The 24,484-nt window shown below is 40.8% G+C and overlaps 2 protein-coding genes across 5 annotated transcripts in view; one reads left to right on the plus strand and one right to left on the minus strand.

The window, feature by feature from the left end:
- The first annotated feature begins 1,809 nt into the window (after positions 1-1,809).
- On the plus strand, positions 1,810-23,183 carry LOC131952434 (U-scoloptoxin(11)-Sm7a). 3 transcript variants are annotated; one of them, XM_059315072.1, is made up of 7 exons: positions 1,810-1,876; positions 4,490-4,747; positions 9,403-9,478; positions 10,699-10,794; positions 14,841-15,058; positions 21,754-21,849; positions 22,814-23,183. In XM_059315072.1, exons 2-7 carry the CDS (start codon positions 4,673-4,675, stop codon positions 22,964-22,966), a joined length of 714 nt encoding a protein of 237 aa, XP_059171055.1. In that variant the 5' UTR covers positions 1,810-1,876; positions 4,490-4,672; the 3' UTR covers positions 22,967-23,183. The 3 variants fall into 3 exon arrangements, with proteins under 3 accessions (XP_059171055.1, XP_059171054.1, XP_059171056.1); XM_059315071.1 differs by having other exon boundaries at positions 1,819-1,914; XM_059315073.1 differs by lacking the exon at positions 1,810-1,876 and adding an exon at positions 1,888-1,973.
- A 629-nt stretch (positions 23,184-23,812) lies between these two features.
- The window catches only part of LOC131952435 (uncharacterized), a 68,030-nt gene continuing 67,358 nt past the window's right edge, over positions 23,813-24,484 (minus strand). The window contains exon 20 of one of the 2 annotated variants that reach the window (XM_059315076.1): positions 23,813-24,363. In XM_059315076.1, the coding sequence (XP_059171059.1) occupies positions 24,334-24,363 (30 nt within the window). In that variant the 3' untranslated portion in view covers positions 23,813-24,333. The remainder of the gene's footprint in view (positions 24,364-24,484) is intronic. The other variant, XM_059315074.1, reaches the window with a different exon arrangement.

A 24,484-nucleotide genomic window follows, 5' to 3' on the forward strand; every position in this document is an offset into this window, starting at 1 on the left:
TAGTTTTATGGTAGGCCATGGGGTCGGCTGTAGTTTTATGGTAGGCCATGGGGTCGTCAGTCTGTAGTTTTATGGTAGGCCATGGGGTCGGCTGTAGTTTTATGGTAGGCCATGGGGTCGTCTGTAGTTTTATGGTAGGCCATGGGGTCGGCTGTAGTTTTATGGTAGGCCATGGGGTCGTCAGTCTGTAGTTTTATGGTAGGCCATGGGGTCGGCTGTAGTTTTATGGTAGGCCATGGGGTCGTCCGTCTGTAGTTTTATGGTAGGCTATGGGGTCGTCAGTCTGTAGTTTTATGGTAGGCCATGGGGTCGGCTGTAGTTTTATGGTAGGCCATGGGGTCGGCTGTAGTTTTATGGTAGGCCATGGGATCGGCTGTAGTTTTATGGTAGGCCATGGGGTCGTCCGTCTGTAGTTTTATGGTAGGCTATGGGGTCGTCAGTCTGTAGTTTTATGGTAGGCCATGGGGTCGGCTGTAGTTTTATGGTAGGCCATGGGGTCGGCTGTAGTTTTATGGTAGGCCATGGGATCGGCTGTAGTTTTATGGTAGGCCATGGGGTCGTCAGTCTGTAGTTTTATGGTAGGCCATGGGGTCGGCTGTAGTTTTATGGTAGGCCATGGGGTCGGCTGTAGTTTTATGGTAGGCCATGGGGTCGGCTGTAGTTTTATGGTAGGCCATTGGGTCGGCTGTAGTTTTTTGGTAGGCCATGGGGTCGGCTGTAGTTTTATGGTAGGCCATGGGGTCGGCTGTAGTTTTATGGTAGGCCATGGGGTCGGCTGTAGTTTTATGGTAGGCCAGGGGGTCGGCTGTAGTTTTATAGCAGGCCATGGGGTCGTCTGTAGTTTTATGGTAGGCCATGGGGTCGGCTGTAGTTTTATGGTAGGCCATGGGGTGGGCTGTAGTTTTATGGTAGGCCATGGGATCGGCTGTAGTTTTATGGTAGGCCATGGGGTGGGCTGTAGTTTTATGGTAGGCCATGGGATCGGCTGTAGTTTTATGGTAGGCCATGGGGTCGGCTGTAGTTTTATGGTAGGCCATGGGGTCGGCTGTAGTTTTATGGTAGGCCATGGGGTCGGCTGTAGTTTATGGTAGGCCATGGGATCGGCTGTAGTTTTATGGTAGGCCATGGGATCGGCTGTAGTTTTATGGTAGGCCATGGGGTGGGCTGTAGTTTTATGGTAGGCCATGGGGTCGGCTGTAGTCGGAAAGCATAGTTTTGCGATTATTGTCCCTATGTCTGTGTGTGTGTATGTGTGTTTATATGTGTGTATGTGTGTCTGTGAACACGATAACTTGAGTACCGTTACAGCTAGGTTGATGAAATGTCCTATATAATACCACATTTTTAGTTCTGTATCAACTTTTCAGCGATTTCCGATAACCGGAAAGTAACTTATTCTACTTTCAATTTTTCAAAAGCCTAGTGTTATATAAGAATAGTAGAGAGAATTTAGGGGAGACCACTCCCTGTTTATTTTTTCCCCAGTCATATTTTAGTTGCAGTCACACTCCCCCCCCCCCCCCCCCCAATCCAGCCTACGCCACTAATACCTGCTCTTACCCACCCATCACCTCGCACCAAACAACCCTTTACACGTGAAAACCATCAAATCTTCAAATTTTAAATCGCCCGAGCCTCCCAATGCTATTTAGCGCGGCCAGCTATTGGACAAATATCGACCCGACTTGAAGCCTTCGACAAGGCTGGGGCGGGTTTCCGTAGCAACACTTTGAAAAGAATCGAAGAGTCCAGCCGCATTCTGAAGCCCTCACTTGCCAATTTTGAGCACTTTTTTTTTTCTCCGGGAAGAAGGTCTTCGGCGTGTGTGTTTACTGCTGGTGCGTTCTATAGGACTTGGTGCGTTCTTTAGGTCTGGGTGCGTTTTTAATGAATTGGTGCGTTCTATAGGAATTGGTGCGTACTATAGGACTTGGTGCTTTCTGAAGGACTCGATGCGTTTGGGATTTCTGCTGGTTGCTAGTCATGTGCTTATGTGTTGTATGTTATGTTGACGTGTTGTGTGTAGATAATTTGTAGATGTATGGATAAGTTGCATGGATAAGTTGTAGGTCAGTGGCGTAGGCAGGGGTGGGGGGGGGGGGTTAGAGGGGGTCATAACCCCCCCCCCCCCCATAGTCCCCTCGGTATATATATATATATATATATATATATATATATATATATATATATATATATATATAAAGTATGAGGGGGGTGTAAATCGAAAGTTTGAGGGGGGTGTGCAAATCGAAAGTTTGTCCCCGGGTAAACAATTTGAACCCCTCCCCCCCACATGAGACGATCCTGGCTACGCTACTGTTGTAGGTGTATGAACAAGTTGCAGTTGTATGGATAAGATGTTGGTGTATGGATACGTTGTAGTTGCATGGATAAGGGAAAGGTGTATGGATAAGTTGTAGGTTTATGGATAAATTGTAGGTGTATTGATAAGCTGTAGGAACATGGATAAGTTATAGGTTTATGAATAATTTGTAAGTGTATGTATAAGTTGTAGGTGTATGGATACATTCTAGAATATGGATAAGTTGTAGTTATATGGATAAGTTATAGGTGAATGAATACGTTGTAGGTGTCCATACACCTGCTACTCCTACTAGAGTTTAGCGTGAATCACGTTTAATCAAATACCCTGAAGGTATGAGACCTACATATGAACGACATTGATTTAAAATTATAACAGTAGTTTTGTGTGTATGTAATACTACAATTACGAAATTGTAATACAGAAATTCACATAGGTTCACTTCAACCGACACTATATGACTGCTCATTTTAAACTAATTTTAATTAATAGAGCCTATTTAATTTTCGTGAAATTCAAGTTGCGTTAATGTTATATTATTTATAACTTATTTTGTTAATATTTAAATTTTGTTTAGTTAAGTAATATATAACCTAGGTCGTGTTGCAATAACGCAATTTGATTTTCACGATTATATTACTCGCTAAAATAACTGCAGAAAAATAATTAAACTTTTTAAGGAGCTAATTGACATTTATTATTAATGAGTTGCAAGTTACAGTTTTCATTTTTATTGGGATCTTTACACGCACAGTGAAACTTCTCGAGAGTTCCACCGAAAATAGACTGGGAGTTATATAGATATCGGTGCCTAAGAAATTCTCGAGGTTTCTACCGAAAATAGACTAGCTGTTATGTAGGTATCGGTGCCTAAATGAAATTCTAAATATCGGTGCCTAAAAGAAATTCTAGATATCGGTACCCAAAAGAAATTATAGATAGTTCCACCGAAGATAAACTGGGTGTTAAATATCTAGATATCTATCCCTTAGAAGTTCTCGAGAATTCCACAGTCAGTAACTTCGATTGATGCGGACTGAGTTTGTCCTTACTGTTGGTTGTACGACTGTGTGAGTGTAAAACGAAGTTCTCATGTAGGCCTACCTGCATTACGGCCGGTATTAGATAGAGGTTTTGTAGTTAATAAGATACGACAAAATTCGTCAATGTGAACTAGGGTGTTACAGTTTTTACATTCTGTAGTTACTGTTATAGGACATAACCTTTAGAAAATATTTTAGAACACATTTATTTAGAGCATATTTTAGAACACATTTTTAGAGCATATTTTGGGACACATTCTTTAGAGCATATTTTAGGACATTTTTTAGAGCATATTTTAGGACATTCTTTAGAGCATATCTTAGGACATTCTTTTGAGCATATTTTAGAACACATTCTTTAGAGCATATTTTAGAACACATTCTTTAGAGCATATTTTAGGACACATTCTTTAGAGCATATTTTAGGACATTCTTTAGAGCATATTTTAGGACATTCTTTAGAGCATATCTTAGGGCATTCCTTAGAGCATATTTTACGACGCACTCTTTAGAGCATATTTTAGAACACATTCTTTAGAGCATATTTTAGGACATTCTTTCGAGCATATCTTAGGACATTCTTTAGAACATATTTTAGAACACATTCTTTAGAGCATATTTTATGATATTCTTTAGAGCATATTTTAGAACATTCTTTAGAGCATATTTTAGAACACATTCTTTAGAGCATATTTTACGACATTGTTTAGAGCATATCTTAGGACATTCGTTAGAGCATATCTTAGGACATTCTTTAGAGCATATTTTAGAACACATTCTTTAGAGCATATTTTAGGACATTCTTTAGAGCATATTTTAGAACACATTCTTTAGAGCATATTTTAGAGAATTCTTTAGAGCATATTTTAGAACACATTATTTAGAGCATATTTGAGGACACATTCTTTAGAGCATATTTTAGGACATTCTTTAGAGCATATTTTAGGACACATTTTACAATTACACGTTCGGAAACATTCTGACAGGACACACTATACTGGATACTTTCTATAGGACACATTCAATAAAACACATTCAAAAGGACACGTTTTACAAGGCGTACGTAGCAAACATTTAATTAAATACACTTTTCAATACAATGCAAATTCTATTTTAATTCTAGACCAACTGTTTAAACTAACACGAACGCTGCTAGTTTGCTAGTGGCTGAAACATCTTTAATTGAATTTAAGAAGGACAGATAAACATTATCTGATACAACACTGTCAACAGACATAATTGGAAACTAATTTGACCGATTAACAACGAAAGTTTGTTGCCGGAAATTTTAACTCACACAGCCATCATGGATGGGATATTTGTCCTGACATGCGCAGTCCTGTTAGCCATGCTGGATATAGCAAGTTCCGGTGAATCCCAGGTAAGTCACACGTCGTTGATTCTGTCATAAACATTGTTTATTTCTTAACCTAAACCAGTGTAGCCTATACCCGTAATCTTATCTGATAACTAGGCCTACATAAGAGTTTCTTCCAGGCATCTCTTCGGGTGGGACTCCGCCCCCCCTCCCCAAAGAAGGTCTAACGCCTCCCACCCACTCCCCGTTCCGAACGAAATGAAATTTATATAGAAAACATTTAATTTTACCAGTGTCCGTTCCCTTACCCGGAAAATGTTGTTCGCCCCCCCCCCCCCCCCCCCTCCATCCACTGAAATTATCAAGACACCCCCCCCCCTCTGGAGAAAAATGTCTGGAAAAAAACGACACATTTCTCATGAGTTAGTGTTGGTTGGCTTTTGAGCTTAAAAATTCAAGATTTATTTTCCAAAGTCTACCGCCTCCCCGAACAAAATGGAATTTATATAGCAAATATATACATTTACCAGTGTTCGCCCCCCACCCCCGGAAAATTTAGTCCGCCCCCCGAAAATATCAAGTGTCCCCCCCCCCCCTCCCCGGAGAAAACAGTCTGGAAGAAACACTGACCCCAACTAACTCTAATTGAATGCCCTCTCCTATACATCCTGTTATTGAGCCCCCCCCCCCATCTGCATACTACTATTCACACCCCTTTCTGTTTGTTGTTGATTTTTTGTTTCTCCCCATACACACTTTTATTTACGATTCCCTTCTACCTACCATTACTTACAGCCTCCATACCCAGATTAGTTATAGCCTCCCCTACCCCGCTTCTTTCTTTTATCTACAAACACCTCCCTTAAAAATACTTATTGATTATACCAACACCTCCCCCTAAATATATTTGTTGATTATACCGACTGCTCCTTCAAAACATTCCCAATTATTCCCTCTTTTAACCACGACCTAGCCCCACACAACCTAGCCCCACACAACCTAGCCCCACACCACCTAGCCCCACACGACCTAGCCCCCACATTACATAGCCCCACACGACCTAGCCCCACACAACCTAGACAAACGACCTAGCCCCACACAACCTAGCCCCACACGACCTAGCCACACGACATAGCCCCACACAACCTAGCCCCACACGACCTAGCCCCACACGACCTAGCCCCACACGACCTAGCCCCACACAACCTAGCCCCACACAACCTAGCCCCACACAACCTAGCCACACACGACCTAGCCACACGACCTAGCCACACGACCTAGCCACACACGACATAGCCCCACACAACCTAGCCCCACACAACCTAGCCCCACACAACCTAGCCCCACACGACCTAGCCACACACGACCTAGCCACACGACCTAGCCACACGACCTAGCCCCACACGACATAGCCCCACACAACCTAGCTAACAGACCTAGCCCCACACAACCTAGCCCCACACAACCTAGCCACACCACCTAGCCCCACACGACATATCCCCACACGACCTAGCCCCACACGACCTAGCCACACGACCTAGCCACACGACCTAGCCCCACGACCTAGCCCCCCACACAACCTAGCCACACGACCTTGCCCCTCACGACCTAGCCCCACACAACCTAGCCACACACGACCTAGCCACACGATCTAGCCACACACGACCTAGCCCCACACGACATAGCCACACACGACCTAGCCACACACGACCTAGCCACACACAACCTAGCCACACGACCTAACCACACACCACCTAGCCACACACGACCTAGCCACACGACCTAGCCACACACGACCTAGCCACACGATCTAGCCACACACGACCTAGCCCCACACGACATAGCCCCACACGACCTAGCCACACACGACCTAGCCACACACAACCTAGCCACACACAACCTAGCCACACGAACTAGCCCCACACGACCTAGCCACACAACCTAGCCCCACACGACCTAGCCCCACACAACCTAGGCCCACACAACCTAGCCCCACACAACCTAGCCACACACGACCTAGCCACACACGACATAGCCACACACGACCTAGCCACACACGACCTAGCCACACACAACCCGAAAAGTTCCCTCTAGAGCATTACCCCGGGTCCTGTAAATCTAATTACGTGCAGCAGTTCGTCATGTGGAGCTCCAGAATAGAACCAAGCAGACATTTCCTGGAGGGAGGTTAGGACTGTAGGATGAAAACAAGGGGGACAACTGTAGGAAGAAGAAAAAAAAGGGGGGGGGGGGGCGACTGTAGGATGAAAACAGGGGGGGGGGGGGGGTAACTGCAGGATGGAAACATGGGGGGGGGGGGGCGACTGTAGGATGAAAACAAGGGGGACAACTGTAGGATGAAAACAGGGGGATAACTGTGTCTGTCAATGTAGTTTTGTTTTAGACAAACTAGAGAAATCTTCGTGCCTTGGTGTCCAGCTAGAAAGCAGAGTTTCTTCCAGGCATCTCTTCGGGCCCCCCCCTCCGAAAAAATTCTACCCCCCCCCCGAACGAAATAAAATGTATATAATTTATATAGAAGAAATATACTTTTAACAGTGTCCGCCCCTCCCCCCCGAAGAAAGTCTACCGCCCCCCCCCCCCCCCCCCCGAAAATTTCAAGTGCTCCCACGGAGAAAAAAGTCTGGAAGAAACACTGCTTGAAAGCTAGCGCATACATACCGTTTAATACAGAAGTACTTTAGTCAAATAAGATATAACGAAATGGTAAGGGAATGGTGTGGTCGGGCCAAATGGCGCCTAGCACGTTGTTAGGAAATATGAAACTAAAACGAATGAGAAGAAGTAGTGAAGAATTGGCTGAATTCAAACACATGTTTTCAAAACTAGGACTAATATCTGCCACACATTTTATACGAAACAAACTTTATGAAGGAAGCATCTAAGACTAAATATCTCAGACTAAATAGCTCAGACAAAAGACATTAGAAACAATAATTCAGAAAAAAATATCACAGAAAAAAGATCTCAAACAGAGTATCTCAGACAAAATATTTCAGACAAAATATCTCAGACAAATATCTCAGACTAAATATCTCAGTCAAAAGAAAAAATACCTCAGAAAAAATATCTCAGAAAAAAGATCTTAAACATAATATATCAGATAAAATATTTCTGACAAAATATCTCATGCAAAATATTTCAGACAAGATGTTTCAGTCTAAATATCTCAGACAAAATATCTCAGACAAAATATCTTAGACAGAATATTTCAGGCAAAATATCTCAGACAAAATATACCGTATCAACGTACGAGCAATAGAACATTCAATTGCTAACTCAGAGAAGATTCCTGAGCCTACCCAGCTCTAATAGGTACCGGAACCCAAGCGTGGACCGTACACTCACAGGGGATAGTGCTCTCCACACTATACCCTCGTTAGTCAGAGTAAAAGATCAATTTTACTTCACCTTTTCAATGGACCACCTAGTCAGAAAGCGAACTTGACCTTCATGTTTACATTGTAGGTGACCTCTAACCCTCTCTAGCACCACGTGACATAATGTTGGCAGTAGGTAATCGGCATGTACACATACATGACACATAGGCACACATACAAGGTGCGTACATGGCATAAGTTACTTAGCCTCTCGCCCAGCCTTACGCCTTCTTTTAGATTCTAAATTTTAGACCTATAAGGGTTATGGTTGTAACTATAAGCATTATGGTAGATTCTGAGGAATGCTGGAGTATTGGTTAGGGGACGATGCAGATACTGTTGGTATTGACAATGATAAAAACGATTATGGTAGTGAGGATTATAATGATGATTATGTTTTGGTCGTGTTAGCGATAACGATTTGGTGTTAACTATGATGATACTGACGACGACAATGATAACGACGACGATAAGTATTATGGGTATGAAGGTTGTTATAAGGTTCCACAGACAAAGTACGTGGATGTGTAACTGTTTTTTTTTAAATATTTCACCACGGGGCGTTGGTAAAGGGGGGGGGGGGGAAAGGGGGCGTGGGCGGCTGACGTATTTTGACCCCCCCTTCTCCTACCCCCTTCCCCACGGAGAGATGGCTGGAAGATGCTCTAACAGCAATGTCTTTTTAATATCCCGTTTCCAGGATACTAATTACATTTCCAAATTTTCATCCGATGGGACCACAGCACAAATCTCCATATCGCCACATCGAATCCCGACTTGCCTCGTTCCATATCGCAATCCTACACCTCCCATAGCCATGAAATAATCATGCCGAATCTGACTTCCCACAATCCCTAACTAATGTGCGAAAGATAATTCGTCGGACAGCAGCGGAACTAAACGAGAGCGCTCTGCCCTTCCCTTAGCTATGACTGCTCGACGCCAGTTCTGAGTTTTTAATCAAATCGATACTCGTTTGCCCAGACTGAGCGATACTCTCTAGCCAGGAAAGGCGGGTTACTCTTTCTAACTTATTAGGCTATACCTCGGAGATTTCGGTACATTGTATTTTCGTCCTATCTATTCTCGAAATAGAGAAAATCGAATGGAATACTTTATGGGTGTCTTGCAGCGGGTTGATGAATAGCGGTTTCACTTGCACGTATTTATTCTGCACTAGTTGACATACATTGCTAGTGTAATTGAAATATACATTTCACCTCAAACCATTTTACCCTAACCTTACCCATGGCTGAAGTGGCTAGCGTTATCAACCAAGCCATTTATTGTATGTCCATTTATTTTTTTTGTCATTAGGCAGTCCGTGATTGTGGCGGTCAACATGTGTGTACAACACTGATGAGGTACAGGGACGGGACCACGGTGGACGAAGGTAAAACTCATGCAAGTCACATATGACACGCAAACACACACACACACACACACACACATACACACTTACACATACACACACTCACACTCACACACACACACACACACTGTACTTAGGTGTGACACACCAAGAAATGAACATGCTTTTTTGAGAATATGATACTATGGTAAAATAATTTTAAAAAGTCGTCGTTGTTTTTTAGTGTGCTGTGTCTCTAGTATAACATTGGTAAAACTAACAACACTACCAACTGACCATACCATCAACTGACCACACTATCAACTTACCATACTAAAAACACTAAAAACACTGACCACACTACCAACTTACCACACTACCAACTTACCACACTACCAATTGACCAAACTACCAACTGACACAACTGTCAACACTGCCAACCTTACGTAACAAAGCACCACAAAAATCTGGCACAAGACAGCAACAATCCTATCAAGTTGTATTGACTACGTTTCCCCTGCATGGTAGAGATACGTGTAGTTCTGTAATAAAGATGAGAGGCTGCCAAAATATTTCCTGTCGTCTCCAATGTATCCCGGGTACATGAACAGCCTGACGATTGATTTCATCATTGATTTTGGGTTGTGTTTGTTTTGGTTTTTATTCAATGTCTAGGTGCCAGTTTTATGTGTTGGTTATAGGTGTCATTGTTGGTGGGTGGCACTGTTGGTTGAAGATGTCAGTTTTTATTGATTAAAGATGTTAAAACCACGACCAACAACATCATCACCATCACCATCACCATCAACACTAACACCTACACCACCGCCATCACTACTATCACCACCACCACATTACCACCACCATCAACACCACCACCACCACCATTACCACCATCAACAACACCACCACCATCACGACCAACACCATTACCGCTACGCCACTAAAATGACCATTATCACCACCACCACCATCCATTCCAACACCAACAACAACAACATCACCATCATCAACAACACAACCATCACCCCTACTATCACAATCACTATCATCACCACACCACCACCATAACTGCAATCAACACCACAAACGCCAACATCACAACTTTTAATTAACACCACCACCACTACTACCACAACCAACGCCACCACCCCAGTAACACCACAACCACTACACCCTACATCAACAAAAACTACACCAACCTTAAAACCACACCCATTACATTTCACCTCACCCTTCCCCCACCCACCCCTCCCTTACAGGAGACAACTGCATATGTCGGGACGGGTTGGCGTGTAGCAAGACCTGGGACGAGACCCACGGGGACCAGAGCCTGACGTGGCAGCACTACGAGCGAGGTGAGCCGAGAATCAGACTTTAGTTTTTCTCTCTTGCTCCGGTCGTAACCCACCCTAATCGACCGAGATCAAATCCAACTCAGACACAATTCAAGTACTGTTGAGTTTATGTTCGAATAAGGTCAAATTTGTTTCTTTCAGGCATCTCTTCGGGGAAATAGAATTTATATACTTTAACCTATGTTCTCTCTCACCCCCTCCCCTCGGAAAATTTAGTCATTTAAGTCTCGCCCCCCCCCCTCCCCCATTCCCTCGGAGCCTAAAGTATGAAAGAAAGATTGTATGCGGACTAGTCCATAAAGATAGGGGTGTTTCAATATAAGACTATTTTGTAACCTTTTTAAGACTAGCCTACTTGATTGTCTATTTGTTGAATGCTAATTTATTGAATGTTATTTTTTTCTTGGGTTTGACGACATTAGATAACATTGATCAAAGCCAGTCTATTTTGCCCGGGTAAAAAAATGGTCCATTGTATAAGGAGTAGTTTTTTAGTAAACATGTTCCGCTTTCATTACGATTTGGGTCATCCAAATTTGTTTTGTTCAATAGTCATGGTTCCTATTGTTTTTTAATTTTATTGTATTTATTTATTTTAAAAAAGATTTAAAAAAATAATTTTTAAATATTAAAAAAAAATAATATTTTAAAAATATTTTTAAAAAATCTTTTTATTTTTTATTTTTATATTTTGCTTTAATGTCATTGTTATTTTTTCGTTCGACAGATCTTTGAAAGATTTTTAATCATCTCTGATTCGTGTGGTCTTTTTTTTTAAATAAAATATTTTTTTTATTGTTATGTTATGATTTAATAACCTGAAAAATTTCTATAATTTTTAAAATTTTTACTTTCGTGTCAAACTGTTTAGTCAAGGTTTCCATTGTGTAACTGTTTTCACACAAGAATGGAACACAGTGCGATAATCGCTTCCACAACATTCCGCTCCCACTAATCTAGCGCCGAACCTGCAGAATGGAATAAAAATAAACCAAGGACTGGTTTTAAAGTCTAGTAAAACAAGGGACAAGACTCGGTGAGAGATAGAAATAAGGGGGGGGGGGGGAGGGGGGATGCGGTGGTGAAGAAATAATACAGGAGGGGGGGGGGCTTGCAGTGATTAATTTCAAACAGCATCAAATGTGCGCGTTAATCACGCAATGGATTCTGTTTCATCGATTTTTTTAAAAACAACACTAAATAGGGGACGCAACTCTATATAATTCAGGACAATAGTTTTCTCCCTTTGTACATTTTTTTTTGTAAAGGGACGGCTTGAGATAAAAATCAATTTTAATTTTAAATTTAAAAACAGAGATGACATTATTTTTTTAAAACTTTTTTTTTGTTGTTAGCTGCAGGTTAGTAATAAACGCAAGGGGCCGCCATTTTGATTGTAAACTAACAACAAACGCTAAGTGCCGCCATTATTTTCTCGCTAAAGAAACGGGACCCTAGCACAAATGACTAAACACCGGCTCTAGATTGTTACACACACTCGCACCAGCACTAACCTTAACATGCACTAACCCTCCTCCCCCAACCTTTCACACCACATTCCATCCCGTCCTCGCACACGAACGCACGCACGCACACACTCTCTCTCACACACACACTCACTTACACACACACTCACACTCACACACACACACACTCTCACACACACACACACACACCACACCACACCAGGGAATAGTAGCCGCCCCAAAGCTTTTAAATCATTTGCATTGACGCGTTTCATGTCATTTGTCTGGTAAATTGTTTAATCTCAATCTATTTGATCATTCTTTTTTCTATAATCCGTTTATTTGTAAATGTTTTCACATGAAGGCGTAATCAACTTTACGCGTATGCTGCTTTCTGAAGGCTTAGCTGCTACGTTAACAACATGTTGCCATCTGAAGGCATATGTTACTTTAACCACACGTTGATATATGAAGGCATATGCCACTTTATCAACGTGTTGTCATCTGAAGGCATATGCCACTTTAACCCCATACATGCCCGGGAGTTACCTCCTTTAAACTTTCTCGAATATTCTTATATAAAACAACAGGGGATGGGAACTCGGGATATAGTTATGATTTTTAATCCATTTTAAATAATTAAACTTTTTAAAATAGAATAGCATCGCATAGAAAAAAGAATTGCCCCCAAGCGAACGCCGAATAAAGATGTGTATAATAGTGCGGAATATTATTAGTACTTTATAAATTCACATGCGTTTTTTGAGAAATCGGAAACAGTGAAAATTACTACTAGCTGTAACGGTACTCAAGTTATCGTGTTTACACAAACACACACACACACACACATACACACACACACAGAGACATTCGGACAAGATTGCAAAACTATTTTTTTCCGACTCAGGGGGGCGTAGAACGTCGAGATTTTTACAAATCTCGATTTTTTTTGCACGATTACAAGACTTTCTCTATACTTCGTATATACGAGAAAGTACAAAACCAGCTACACTTCTTATTATTTTTAATTTATCCCTTATCCGTTTAGCTTGCCCGTGTCAGCCATCGTACTGTGGTGTACCAAATTAAACCAGCCTTCTATAATGCAACAAAACAGGTCAGATTTTTCCGAGATCGCCGTCCATTTCAGACGTGAGACTTGCCCGATGGTAAAATCAATAAAAACAACACAAAACAAAACGCGTCGCAGGCCAAAGGGAAGCGATCGCGTTTCGTCTTTTTAACGAAAACGGCTTTCAGCGAGATAGACATACAACAATTTGTCCGGGGAAAATCGTGAGTGAATAAAAGGGGAAAGCACTCGGATGTTGAAGTTTGAATTGGATGTTTTAATCACAATTTCCGTTGTGCTGAATGCATAGCAGATGAGAGAGAGAAAAAAAAGGGTTTTGGTTACATATAGTAGGGTGCCGCATAGGGATTTTAAACTTCATTATTGTTAGGAATCAAAACGTGCTTTTGGTTCCCTTGTTTAGATATCAAAAAATACATAGCCTGCGTGTAGTTATTTAATAATTCGTTAGTTAATAGATTAGATAGATTATTGAAATACATACGAAACTTTGTAAATGGGGAGATATGATGTTGGTGTTTTTTTTACTGGCATTGTAATCACAGGCATGAAAGGTTAATTTACACTCTGAACTCTGCTTACAAATGTGTGTTCTTTCATATTGTATTGACACAAAGTAAAGGAACGTTTTAGATAGAAGAACTATTGGGTGAATGGTAGGGTGGGTGGATGGTAGGGTGAGTGGATGGTAGGGTGGGTGGATGGTAGGGTGGGTGGATGGTAGGGTGGGTGGATGGTAGGGTGGGTGGATGTAGGGTGGTTGGATGGTAGGGTGGGTGGATGGTAGGGTGGGTGGATGGTAGGGTGGGTGGATGGTAGGGTGGGTGGAGGGTAGGGTGGGTGGATGGTAGTGTGGCTGGATGGTAGGGTGGGTGGATTGCAGAGTGGGTGGATGGATCGTAGAGTGGATGGTAGGATGGGTGGATGGTAGGGTGGGTGGATGGTAGGGTGGGTGGATGGTAGGATGGGTGGATGGTAGGGTGGGTGGATGGTAGGGTGGCTGGATGGTAGGGTGGGTGGATGGTAGGGTGGCTGGATGGTAGGGTGGGTGGATGGTAGGGTGGGTGGATGGTAGGGTGGGTGGATGGTAGGGTGGGTGGATGGTAGGGTGGGTGGATGGTAGGGTGGGTGAATGGTAGGGTGGGTGGATGGTAGGGTGGGTGGATGGTAGGGTGGGTGAATGGTAGGGTGGGTGGATGGTTGGGTGGGTGAATGGTAGGGTGGGTGGATAGTTGGGTGGGTGGATGGTTGGGTGGGTGGATGGTAGGGTGGGTGAATGGTAGGGTGGGTGGATGGTAGGGTGGGTGGGTGGATGGTATGGTGGGTGGGTGGATAGCGGGGTGGGTGGATTTATTGATTACGGTCCTGTTGAAATTAAGCACATTTTTGCTATTATAATCTATTATAATCTATTATAATCTGTTTAACTACTCTCCTCCCCTCCTCTTCCACTCCCCACCCCACCCTCCCACGCCCCACCCCCTCAGCCCACTGGAGCGTCCAGTACAGGTTCTGTACGCGAGTGTTCCAGGACAAGAACATCTGCCGGCCCGGGGAGATGGCGGCCATCGTGGAGACGGACGTCAACAAGTGGGAGCCTTTTGTCAGCAACCCCCGCTGCGTATGCGAGAATGACGTCACGTTCAAAATCATGGGGTGGAAGAGGGAGGGGCAGTCGTGGAAATATTTCTACCATTGTGAAAAGGCAAGTACTCGCACCAGTTAATTCAAGAAGGTGGTCATGAAAACATGCTAGGTATGAGGATCCATGTTTCTTCCAAGCATCCCTTCTGGGGGGAAGAGACTTTTTTCGGGGGATGGAAGAAACTCTTTAAGCTTGTAACATTTAAGTAACTAAAACACAGTAGCTTAATTTAACAAGGTAGGGGGTGCTTTTTTCGGGGGGTGGAAGAAACTCTGTAAGCCTGCAACATTTAAGTAACCAAAACACAGTAGCTTAACAAGGTAGGGGGGTGCAGTTGACACCGTTTAGGCGTGACACCATTACGAAAACTCATAAAATTTACTGTTAAGACTATGTTTTATCCAGTTAAAGTAATAAAATATTAGGCAGAAGGGGTGACACTCCGCCGGAAATGCAAAATTGTTGGAGGGGGGTGGGGGTAGGGTGACACTCACTAAACGCACAGGGTGATACCGAACCTAGTGACGCCACACACCAAACACAAATTTTTAAATGTTGCACTTCGATATATATATATATATATATATATATATATATATATATATATATATATATATATATATATATATATATATATATATATATATATATATATATATATATATATATATATATATATATATATATATATATATATATATATATATATATATATGTAACTAGGGTAGGCCTAGCTACTAGTTACAAATCTGATAACGAACGATAAGCCGAGACGCAGTATTACAGTCTGATGCAACCGATAGCAGGTGGCTTATTGGATCGGACTGATAACAATCTCAAAGCCAACGCGTGCTATTTTGGGAAACGGTTCGAGGGGATTCAGACGGCCTGTCAACTTTGATTGATAGGATGCAGATGTTTATGACACGGACTGTACGTTAGAACTGCGCAACTAGTGGTCGGAGACATCGAGTACAAGTATCGATTACGGAGGAATACAAGTACAAGGACGAGTACGAATACAAGGGATAAATAGGAGGGGACAGCGGAGCTCTCTCCCCTTTTCGATCGCTCTTCCCTCTTCATCGCTCGCTTTAGATCAGTCAGTCTGTGTGACATATCAAGTTGGTTATATTGTGTTAAGAAGGACAATAGACATGTGGATTCAGTTATATGAAGCCTAGTGAGGACTGTTAGGGGTCAGTTGATTCAGACTATTATTGTGAAACATTCCTGTTGATTCATTGTGTTATATTGAAGCATTTCTTGATTCATGTAATAAAAGGATCAATAGCGAACCTGCATCTTCGAGTCTTTCTACTGTAGTCGATGTTGTGTAGCATGAGTGGTTCAACTCGTTACAATTGGCGTTGTCGGGCAGGATAGACTCGGGGAAGGTCACATATATATAAAGATTTGTTTTTTTTTCTCTTTCTTTTAAGTTTGCAAAATAATTAATATTTACCTTGAGGTCCACTTTAGCTGGCCAAGTTACTGACCATAATGGCAGATCTACAATTTTTTTCATACCATCATAAAAATGGAGAAACACGGTGCGCCCAGCTGTATACTACTGCTGAGGCGCTGTAGGACACCCTTTATTTTATTTTATCATCGATTATAGTAGTCCTCCATTTCTTTAGGGCATGGCGCTCATTAAAACAAGTATATGCGCCGTAGTCCTCAGGTTGAACACAGTGCTTATGCAGTCTGACAGTTGAATCTAGCAGTAGCCCTGACCCCTTGTGGAGGACGCCCAATCAGCTGATCTCCAGGTACTAAGAAACCTGTTGGGAAGCTCTGGGTGGTAAACCGAACCACCTTACTGCCAGGGCGCTGCCCTCAGAAAAGAAATTAAAAAAATATTTATTGGCAGAAAACGCTACAGGAGGCAGAGTTTCTTTTTGGCTTCTCTTCGAGGGGGGGGGGGGGGGAAGGCCCAGCACCTCATGTGTGGAGGTGGGGTAGGGCATTTCACGGTCAGTTGAGATTATCTGGAGTATTCTAAAAGACTTTCCAATGTTCCATGGCGATGTGGATGATTAGTGTATTATTGCATAAAGGACAGGCAGACAGACACACACAAAATCAGTAATCATGGATGAAATGAATTTCGGGAGGGCAGACAGGTTTGTGTGTGTGTGTGTGGGGGTGGGGGGGGGGGGGGGGTGGGGGTTGCAAGTTTTTTTTTGGGACGGGGTAGAGAATTTCCCAGTCAATTGAGGTTTGTAGCGAAGCGTGTTAATTTACACAAAGATTCAAGGTACAACTTTATTTATAGGTTTATTCTCCCAATAACTTGTACGACAATGTTATCAATACGGATGGGTACTGTACGACCCCCCCCCCACTCACCATTAAATACCACTGCCTGTACAGTAAGAAACTGGGGGCCTTTTTTTGGGGGCCTTTTAATTATTTCTAATATTTCTATTTCTAATATAAAAAAGAAACGGGATTTAAATTTTCTTTTTAAAATTATTTTTAATGAAAAAATATAAGTTTCAATGTAAACATTTTAATTTTTTTTAAAGAGGATTAAGGTCCACTATTTTCCTTGGGCCCCTATGCCTTACTTACGCTAACTTTACAGTAGCTACGCCACTGAAACCTACCAAACTATTTTACTTAGAACTTCTGCTCTATATTTTTTTAATATAGCAAATGATAGGCTAGAGTTATATTTATAAGTAAGCGGCCAACCTAAGGTTCAGGAATTCAAAATGAACGTAAATTTAAGCAACGCATTATCTCCCATTTGGAAATCCAAATCCAAAAATTTTATGCAAGGGAAATAACTTTCACAAAAGTAGCAAATTAACCAAGTGTAAATAAAACGTACTTGAAAAAACACAATAAAAAGTTTTAAATTTCATTACATAATTATCGTAAGTAATTTTTAAAAATTATTTATGTAGCTTTGGCAAAACAGTATATTTTACCAAGTGACTACTTAACTGTAGGTGTTGTTTGAAAGTATAAAAATAGTAGCATTATGACAACATACTTCTATTAAATTTTAATTATACGCAATCAATTGTGCTCACGAGATGTTTCGGAGTTATCTATAAAGGGACACCTTTAAAGAAAAATAAAATACCGAAAGGCATTTAGATAGGGGTCGGTAACCTGCGGCTCGGGTGCCTCATGCGGCTCCCTTGATGTCAAGATGCGGCTCTTCAGCTCCATGCACAAATATTAATGACTTTTTATATATTATATTTAAAACTCAGTTTTTTTTATTTTGCTACACTTTGTGTTGAACGTATAATAATAAATATAAACAATAAACACTCGCTATTCTATTAAAATGTTTAGTTACTCCCTATTTCAATATACTTCCTATTAACTTGTTCACCTGAAATTGAAACAGTCAACTACATGGTATATAGCACAAAGAAACTAAACGAGCTAAGGGGTCGTCAATAAATGACGTCTAACTCGTAGGGGGGAGCGGGGGGGGGGGGGGGGGGGGGGTCCTTAATTTTGTGACGGTGTGTGATGAGGGGGTGGGGGGTTCAGATGGTGCGACGTCACACTTTTGCATTATCAAAAAGCAATATATATATATATATATATATATATATATATATATATATATATATATATATATATATATATATATATATATATATATATATATATATATATATATATATATGTATGTATTTGGGTGTGTATGTATTTATAATACTAATCAAATATCATAATATTGAAATAAAAATGTTAGTGGCTCTTTAAAACTAAGAAATTTTGTAAATTGTATTTTTTGGCTCTTCCTTCCCAAAAGGTTGCCGACCCCTGCATTACGATATTGCTATAAGTATTGTTTACATATTAAAAAACAATGGCGTAGGCAGGAGGGTGGTGGTGGTTATGGGGAGGGGTTACAACCCCCCTCATGGACCACTCTGTTATATTTTTTTTACTGTCATAATACCACTGTTACTTATTTTAATCTATTTCTGAATCAGTATATATGTATAATAGTATATGTATGTTTAGAACAGTTATCTAAAAACTGACGCTATGTTCACTCTGAGTTGGTTTCTCCGCACCCCCTCCCCCTCCCACTTCACCACCTAAAACGGGACAGGTCTTAATTGTGTAGAGCGACATCAATTTCACACATAGGTATACACTGGGTTGGATAATTGACCTAAAGTGACCGGACAGTGGTGAATAAAGTTGAACCCCTCTCTCTCCCCCCCCCCCACCCAACCCACCCCGAACTGATCTGTTAAGTACATTTGGGAAAACGCCGCCAGAATCGTAGCTTTTGAAACAGGTAAAACTGTGTAAATATTGTTTTTGAAATTACCAGTAAAAGGTATGTGATCAATACAATGACCTAACCCAGGGGTCGGCAACCTGCGGCTCGCGAGCCGCATGCGGCTCTTTTGATATCAAGATGCGGCTCTCCGGCTCCTTGAACAAATACTAATAATCTTTATAAAAAAATAAAATATTTGAAATAAAAAAAATGTTAGTGGCTCTTTAAAACCAGGGAAATTTTGAAAATTGTAACTTTTGGCTCTTCCACTTCAAAAGGTTGCCGACCCCTGACCTAACCCATACATTCTCATTATGTTAAAAATTAATTTTAAAGAACACAAAAAACAGTAGCTAATAAAAAATTGAATGATTGTAACTGCAAGACCAGTATATTAGTTATAATAGGCTATTAATCGGAATGTTCCGCTTATTAGTTATAGTTTTTGTATTAAATAAAAAAGCGTTATCTGATTTCAAAAACTTACATCATGCTGTAATTTTTTAACGTTTATGATGAAAATATATTTAATTCTGAATGTAGACAACATATTGTTGTAAAAAGGAATAGTGTTATCTACTATATTACATACTAAAGTAATTATTGATCTGTTTTGACATTTACAATTGAATTTGTAGAAGTACACATATTTATATTAAGAGAGTGATTATTTCCCTAGTTCGTTTGTCTTAATTGATATTCAAGGAATCATTATGTAAATTTTTTTTTTACAAGGATGAAAAAAAATAATTGTGTTGCGTTCATTGTTTTTGGTTGTATTTTGTGTATATTTTTTGTGTTTAGAGTGATACATTGTTTTGTTTTGTCTGCCTACATTATGTGTTTTTTCTTATTTCTTCAGAGTACTACTTTCAATTTATTTTACATCATCGCGAAGCAATGATATACAACTAGTATATATATATATATATATATATATATATATATATATATATATATATATATATATATATATATATATATATATATATATATGTATATATATATATATATATATATATATATATATATATATATATATATATATATATATATATATATATAATAAAAATATAAAATTTGAACCCCCCATGAGGCGATCCTGGCTACGCCAATTTTTTGAAAAAAAAAACGAAGTTTATGTTTAGTTATAAATTCCAGCCTATATAATATTATATATTAATACTTTAAGAGTGGTAATGTGGATTCCTAAAAATTATTCACCTTAAGAGGAAGCCTACCTTTCTTTGTATTGTGTTCCGTTCTGAATTGAAATCATCTAACTTACGATAAACTCGACTACTCGATATACTCAAACGCTACTACATTTACAACACATATCCAACTTCGATGCTCCAGAACTACGACACCAACTCATTTAACTTTACCAAGCTCGACAAACGATACTCCTAATCAACAGATTTAACTAGACCTACTATTACACTATAACAGTCAACACATTTCGATACCTTAATACCACAGGGCTCGATACTCCCGGACTCCAGAGCAGCGATACTTCATCACCTACTTTCTCATTTCTCTACTACCAATCAGATTCTACTAGACCTTCAACTACACGACAACAGCTAAATAAAACATACGACCCTTTAAACTTCAAGAACCGATATTTCATACCACCGTTACTCGCTTATCTAAATGATTCATCTAAACTTACCAAACAAGTGACAATACTTTGAACAACCCTTCATTATAAAACTCTATATTCTAACCCTAACCCTACTCCTATAACCCTTATCCTGTCACAAACCTAACCCTATCCCTGCCACTACCTTGGTCCCAACCCTTACCTCTACCCCTACCCCTACCCCTACCCCTGCCTCTACCCCTACCCCTATCCCTACCCCTACCCCTAACTCTACCCCGACCTGCCCCTAACCCTACCCCTACCCCTACCCCTAACTCTACCTCTACCTCTACCTCTACCTCTACCTTTACCTCTACCCCTACTCTCCCCCTACCCCTACCCCTACCACTACCTCTACCACTACCCCTACCCCCTACACCTACACCTACACCTACCCCTAAATCTACCCCTACCTACACCTACCCCCTACCCCTACCCCTGTCCCAACCATACCCCTACCCCTACCCCTACCCCTACCCCCTACCCCTACCTCTACCTCTACCCTAAATCTACCCCTACCTACACCTACCCCCTACTCCTACCCCTGTCCCAACCATACCCCTACCCCTACCCCCTACCCCTACCCCCTACCCCTACCCCTACCTGTACCCCTACCCCTACCCCTACACCTACCCCCTACCCCTACCCCCTACCCCCTACCCCTACCCCTACCCTACCCCTACACTACGCCCACCTCTACCCCCTACCCCCCACCCCTACCCCTACCCCTACCCATACCCCTACCTCTACCCCTACCCCTACCTCCCCTTCCCCTTCTGCCTCCCCCTACACCTACCCCTACACCTACCCCTAACCACCCCTGTTCTCTACCCACAGGATGAATGCCGTGACCCCAGTCAAACACTGAACGACAAAAGTGTTTGTGCCAAGATCTACGTGGACACACGCAAGTACACGGACAAGGTTCTGGAGGTGGGTAGTGGACATTAGGACATTAGGACAGACTCAAGTAACGGTAGGACATTACGACAGACTCAAGTAGCGGTAGGACATTAGGACAGACTCAAGTAACGGTAGGACATTAGTAGGACAATAGAACAGACTCAAGTAACGGTAGGACATGAGGTAGGACATTAGGACATACCCAAGTAACGTTAGGACATGAAGTAGGACATTAGGACAGACTCAAGTAACGGTAGGACATTAGGACAGACTCAAGTAGCGGTAGGACATTAGGACAGACTCAAGTAACGGTAGGACATTAGTAGGACAATAAAACAGACTCAAGTAACGGTAGGACATGAGGTAGGACATTAGGACATACCCAAGTAACGTTAGGACATGAAGTAGGACATTAGGACAGACTCAAGTAACGGTAGGACATTAGGACAGACTCAAGTAGCGGTAGGACATTAGGACAGACTCAAGTAACGGTAGGACATTAGTAGGACAATAGAACAGACTCAAGTAACGGTAGGACATGAGGTAGGACATTAGGACATACCCAAGTAACGTTAGGACATAAGTAGGACATTAGGACAGACTCAAGTAACGGTAGGACATAATTAGGACATTAGGACAGGCTCAAGTAACGGTAGGACATAAGTAGGACATTAGGATAGACTCAAGAAACGGTAGGACATGTAGTAGGACATGTGGACAGACCCAAGTAACGTTAGGACATAAGTAGGACATTAGGGCAGACTCAAGTAACGGTAGGACATTAGGACAGACTCAAGTAGCGGCAGGACATTAGGACATACTCAAGTAACGGTAGGACAGGAAGTAGGACATTAGGACCGACCCAAGTAACGGTAGGACATGAAGTGACGATGTGTGACGTCATGTGGCGACATGGGACGATGTGTAACGGTGGTTAAAAAAATGTGACGCCGTGTGCTAATGACGCCTAAACACAGCCTCCTTCCTCCTACAGGTACAGTTCCTGTGTAACTGTCCGGACGGATATTTGTGTCCGGCCAAGTTCGACGAGAAGGCGGACAACAGCCGGATTACGTCAGACGAGACCGGCGATTACGTCACCAAAGAGTGCGAGACCATTAAAAAAAAGAAAGGAGGCTCGGTCTAAAAAATATTTCAATTTTTTTAACTCGAGGAAATAAGAGTTCAGTATTTAAAAAAAATTAAATAAAAAAAAACATGAATGGAGTCTCGGTAAGAAAACTGTTAAACATCTGTTTAGTTCAAGGAGTCGGCATCTCTGCTGAAGTCAAAATCGTGAAAATGTAAGAAATAAAAATAAAAAAACAGAAGGAATTAAACGCTCTTTATTGTATGGGACCGTTTATAGATAACAATTTATGAGATTACGTAGGAATATTGCGACAATCTTCAACAAAAAAAAAAAAAATAATTTAAAAAAATAAAAATAAATAAAAACAACAAAAAACACCCCCCTCCCCACTATTTGTCCCGTTCAACAAACAATTCACGAATCAAACATGACGTAGGTGTATACAATATTTAGGATGATCGTGTGTGAGTGACAGGAGTGGTGGATTGGGTGACAGTTGCAACTACCCAATCATCTCATAACACAAATCTTAACCCCTAGCCTAACTGCTAGTTTTATTTGCTGTAGAATCTACCGATGTATGAAGATGCTTTAAGTGCAGGTGAGTGTTGGCGTAAGGTATGTGTAATACAATTATATCCACTTGATATATGTAATGATCAAGACATCCTATTTTAACCAATCAGGTGATTTGCCGTATCTAGTACCTCATAACTATTTAAAGAAGAAGACAGATAAAATTGTCAGTAATTACGTAACTATGTCATGAATTTATGTATGCATTTTTCATTTAATATATGAATACAACTTTTTAAATAACTATACATGTGTACATTTGTTATACTGCCAAAATGTAAAAAAAAAATAATTGAAAACAATACTAAAATAGTAAGGGAAGCAATCGAATAAATACTAGTTTGTACTGAGATCAAACAGAGTATTCTTTCCTAACTTACCGCACACTGCTAGAATGTCTTGCACTTAAAAACAATAGATGTATAACTCAAAATATCTTCCCTTTTTGTGATATATTTATTTTTCTCATCTTTATATCAAGATAATATAAAACACATTTATTGATACAGATGCTCATGAATTCTTTTATTACAAAACGTATTGACATTGGTGAATGATAATACAAATTGTCAACCGTTTTACACAGTCTATTTTTAAACTTATGTATGTATGAAGTAGCTAGTAACTTTCCATATGGTGTATTTTTGAATTAAATTTGAATTTATACGTAAAATTTATGAGTTATTTTTTAAATTTCTAATAGTGCTGTGTAATATTAAGATGTTGATGAATGATGATACCACTAAATTAAACGTTTAGTATGACAATATGAAAAACACATTTTATTTAACAAATTACTCCACGTAATAAAATTAATGAACTGATCTCATTAGCTTAGCCTTGATTCAGCCAATCAGGGGTAGGGTACCGTTGATCTGTTTAAAAAAAAGAAAATTTGATTGAATAAACCCAGCTGCAGCAAATCAAAGTATTGCTATACTAAGTATTGTTACACAAAGCATTACTTTACTAAGTTTTGTTACACAAAGCATTACT

The sequence above is a fragment of the Physella acuta genome, unplaced genomic scaffold (genome assembly GCF_028476545.2).
Source record: "Physella acuta isolate Inbredline_101_S28 unplaced genomic scaffold, ASM2847654v3 ptg000873l, whole genome shotgun sequence".
In the NCBI taxonomy this organism is placed as follows: domain Eukaryota; kingdom Metazoa; phylum Mollusca; class Gastropoda; family Physidae; genus Physella; species Physella acuta.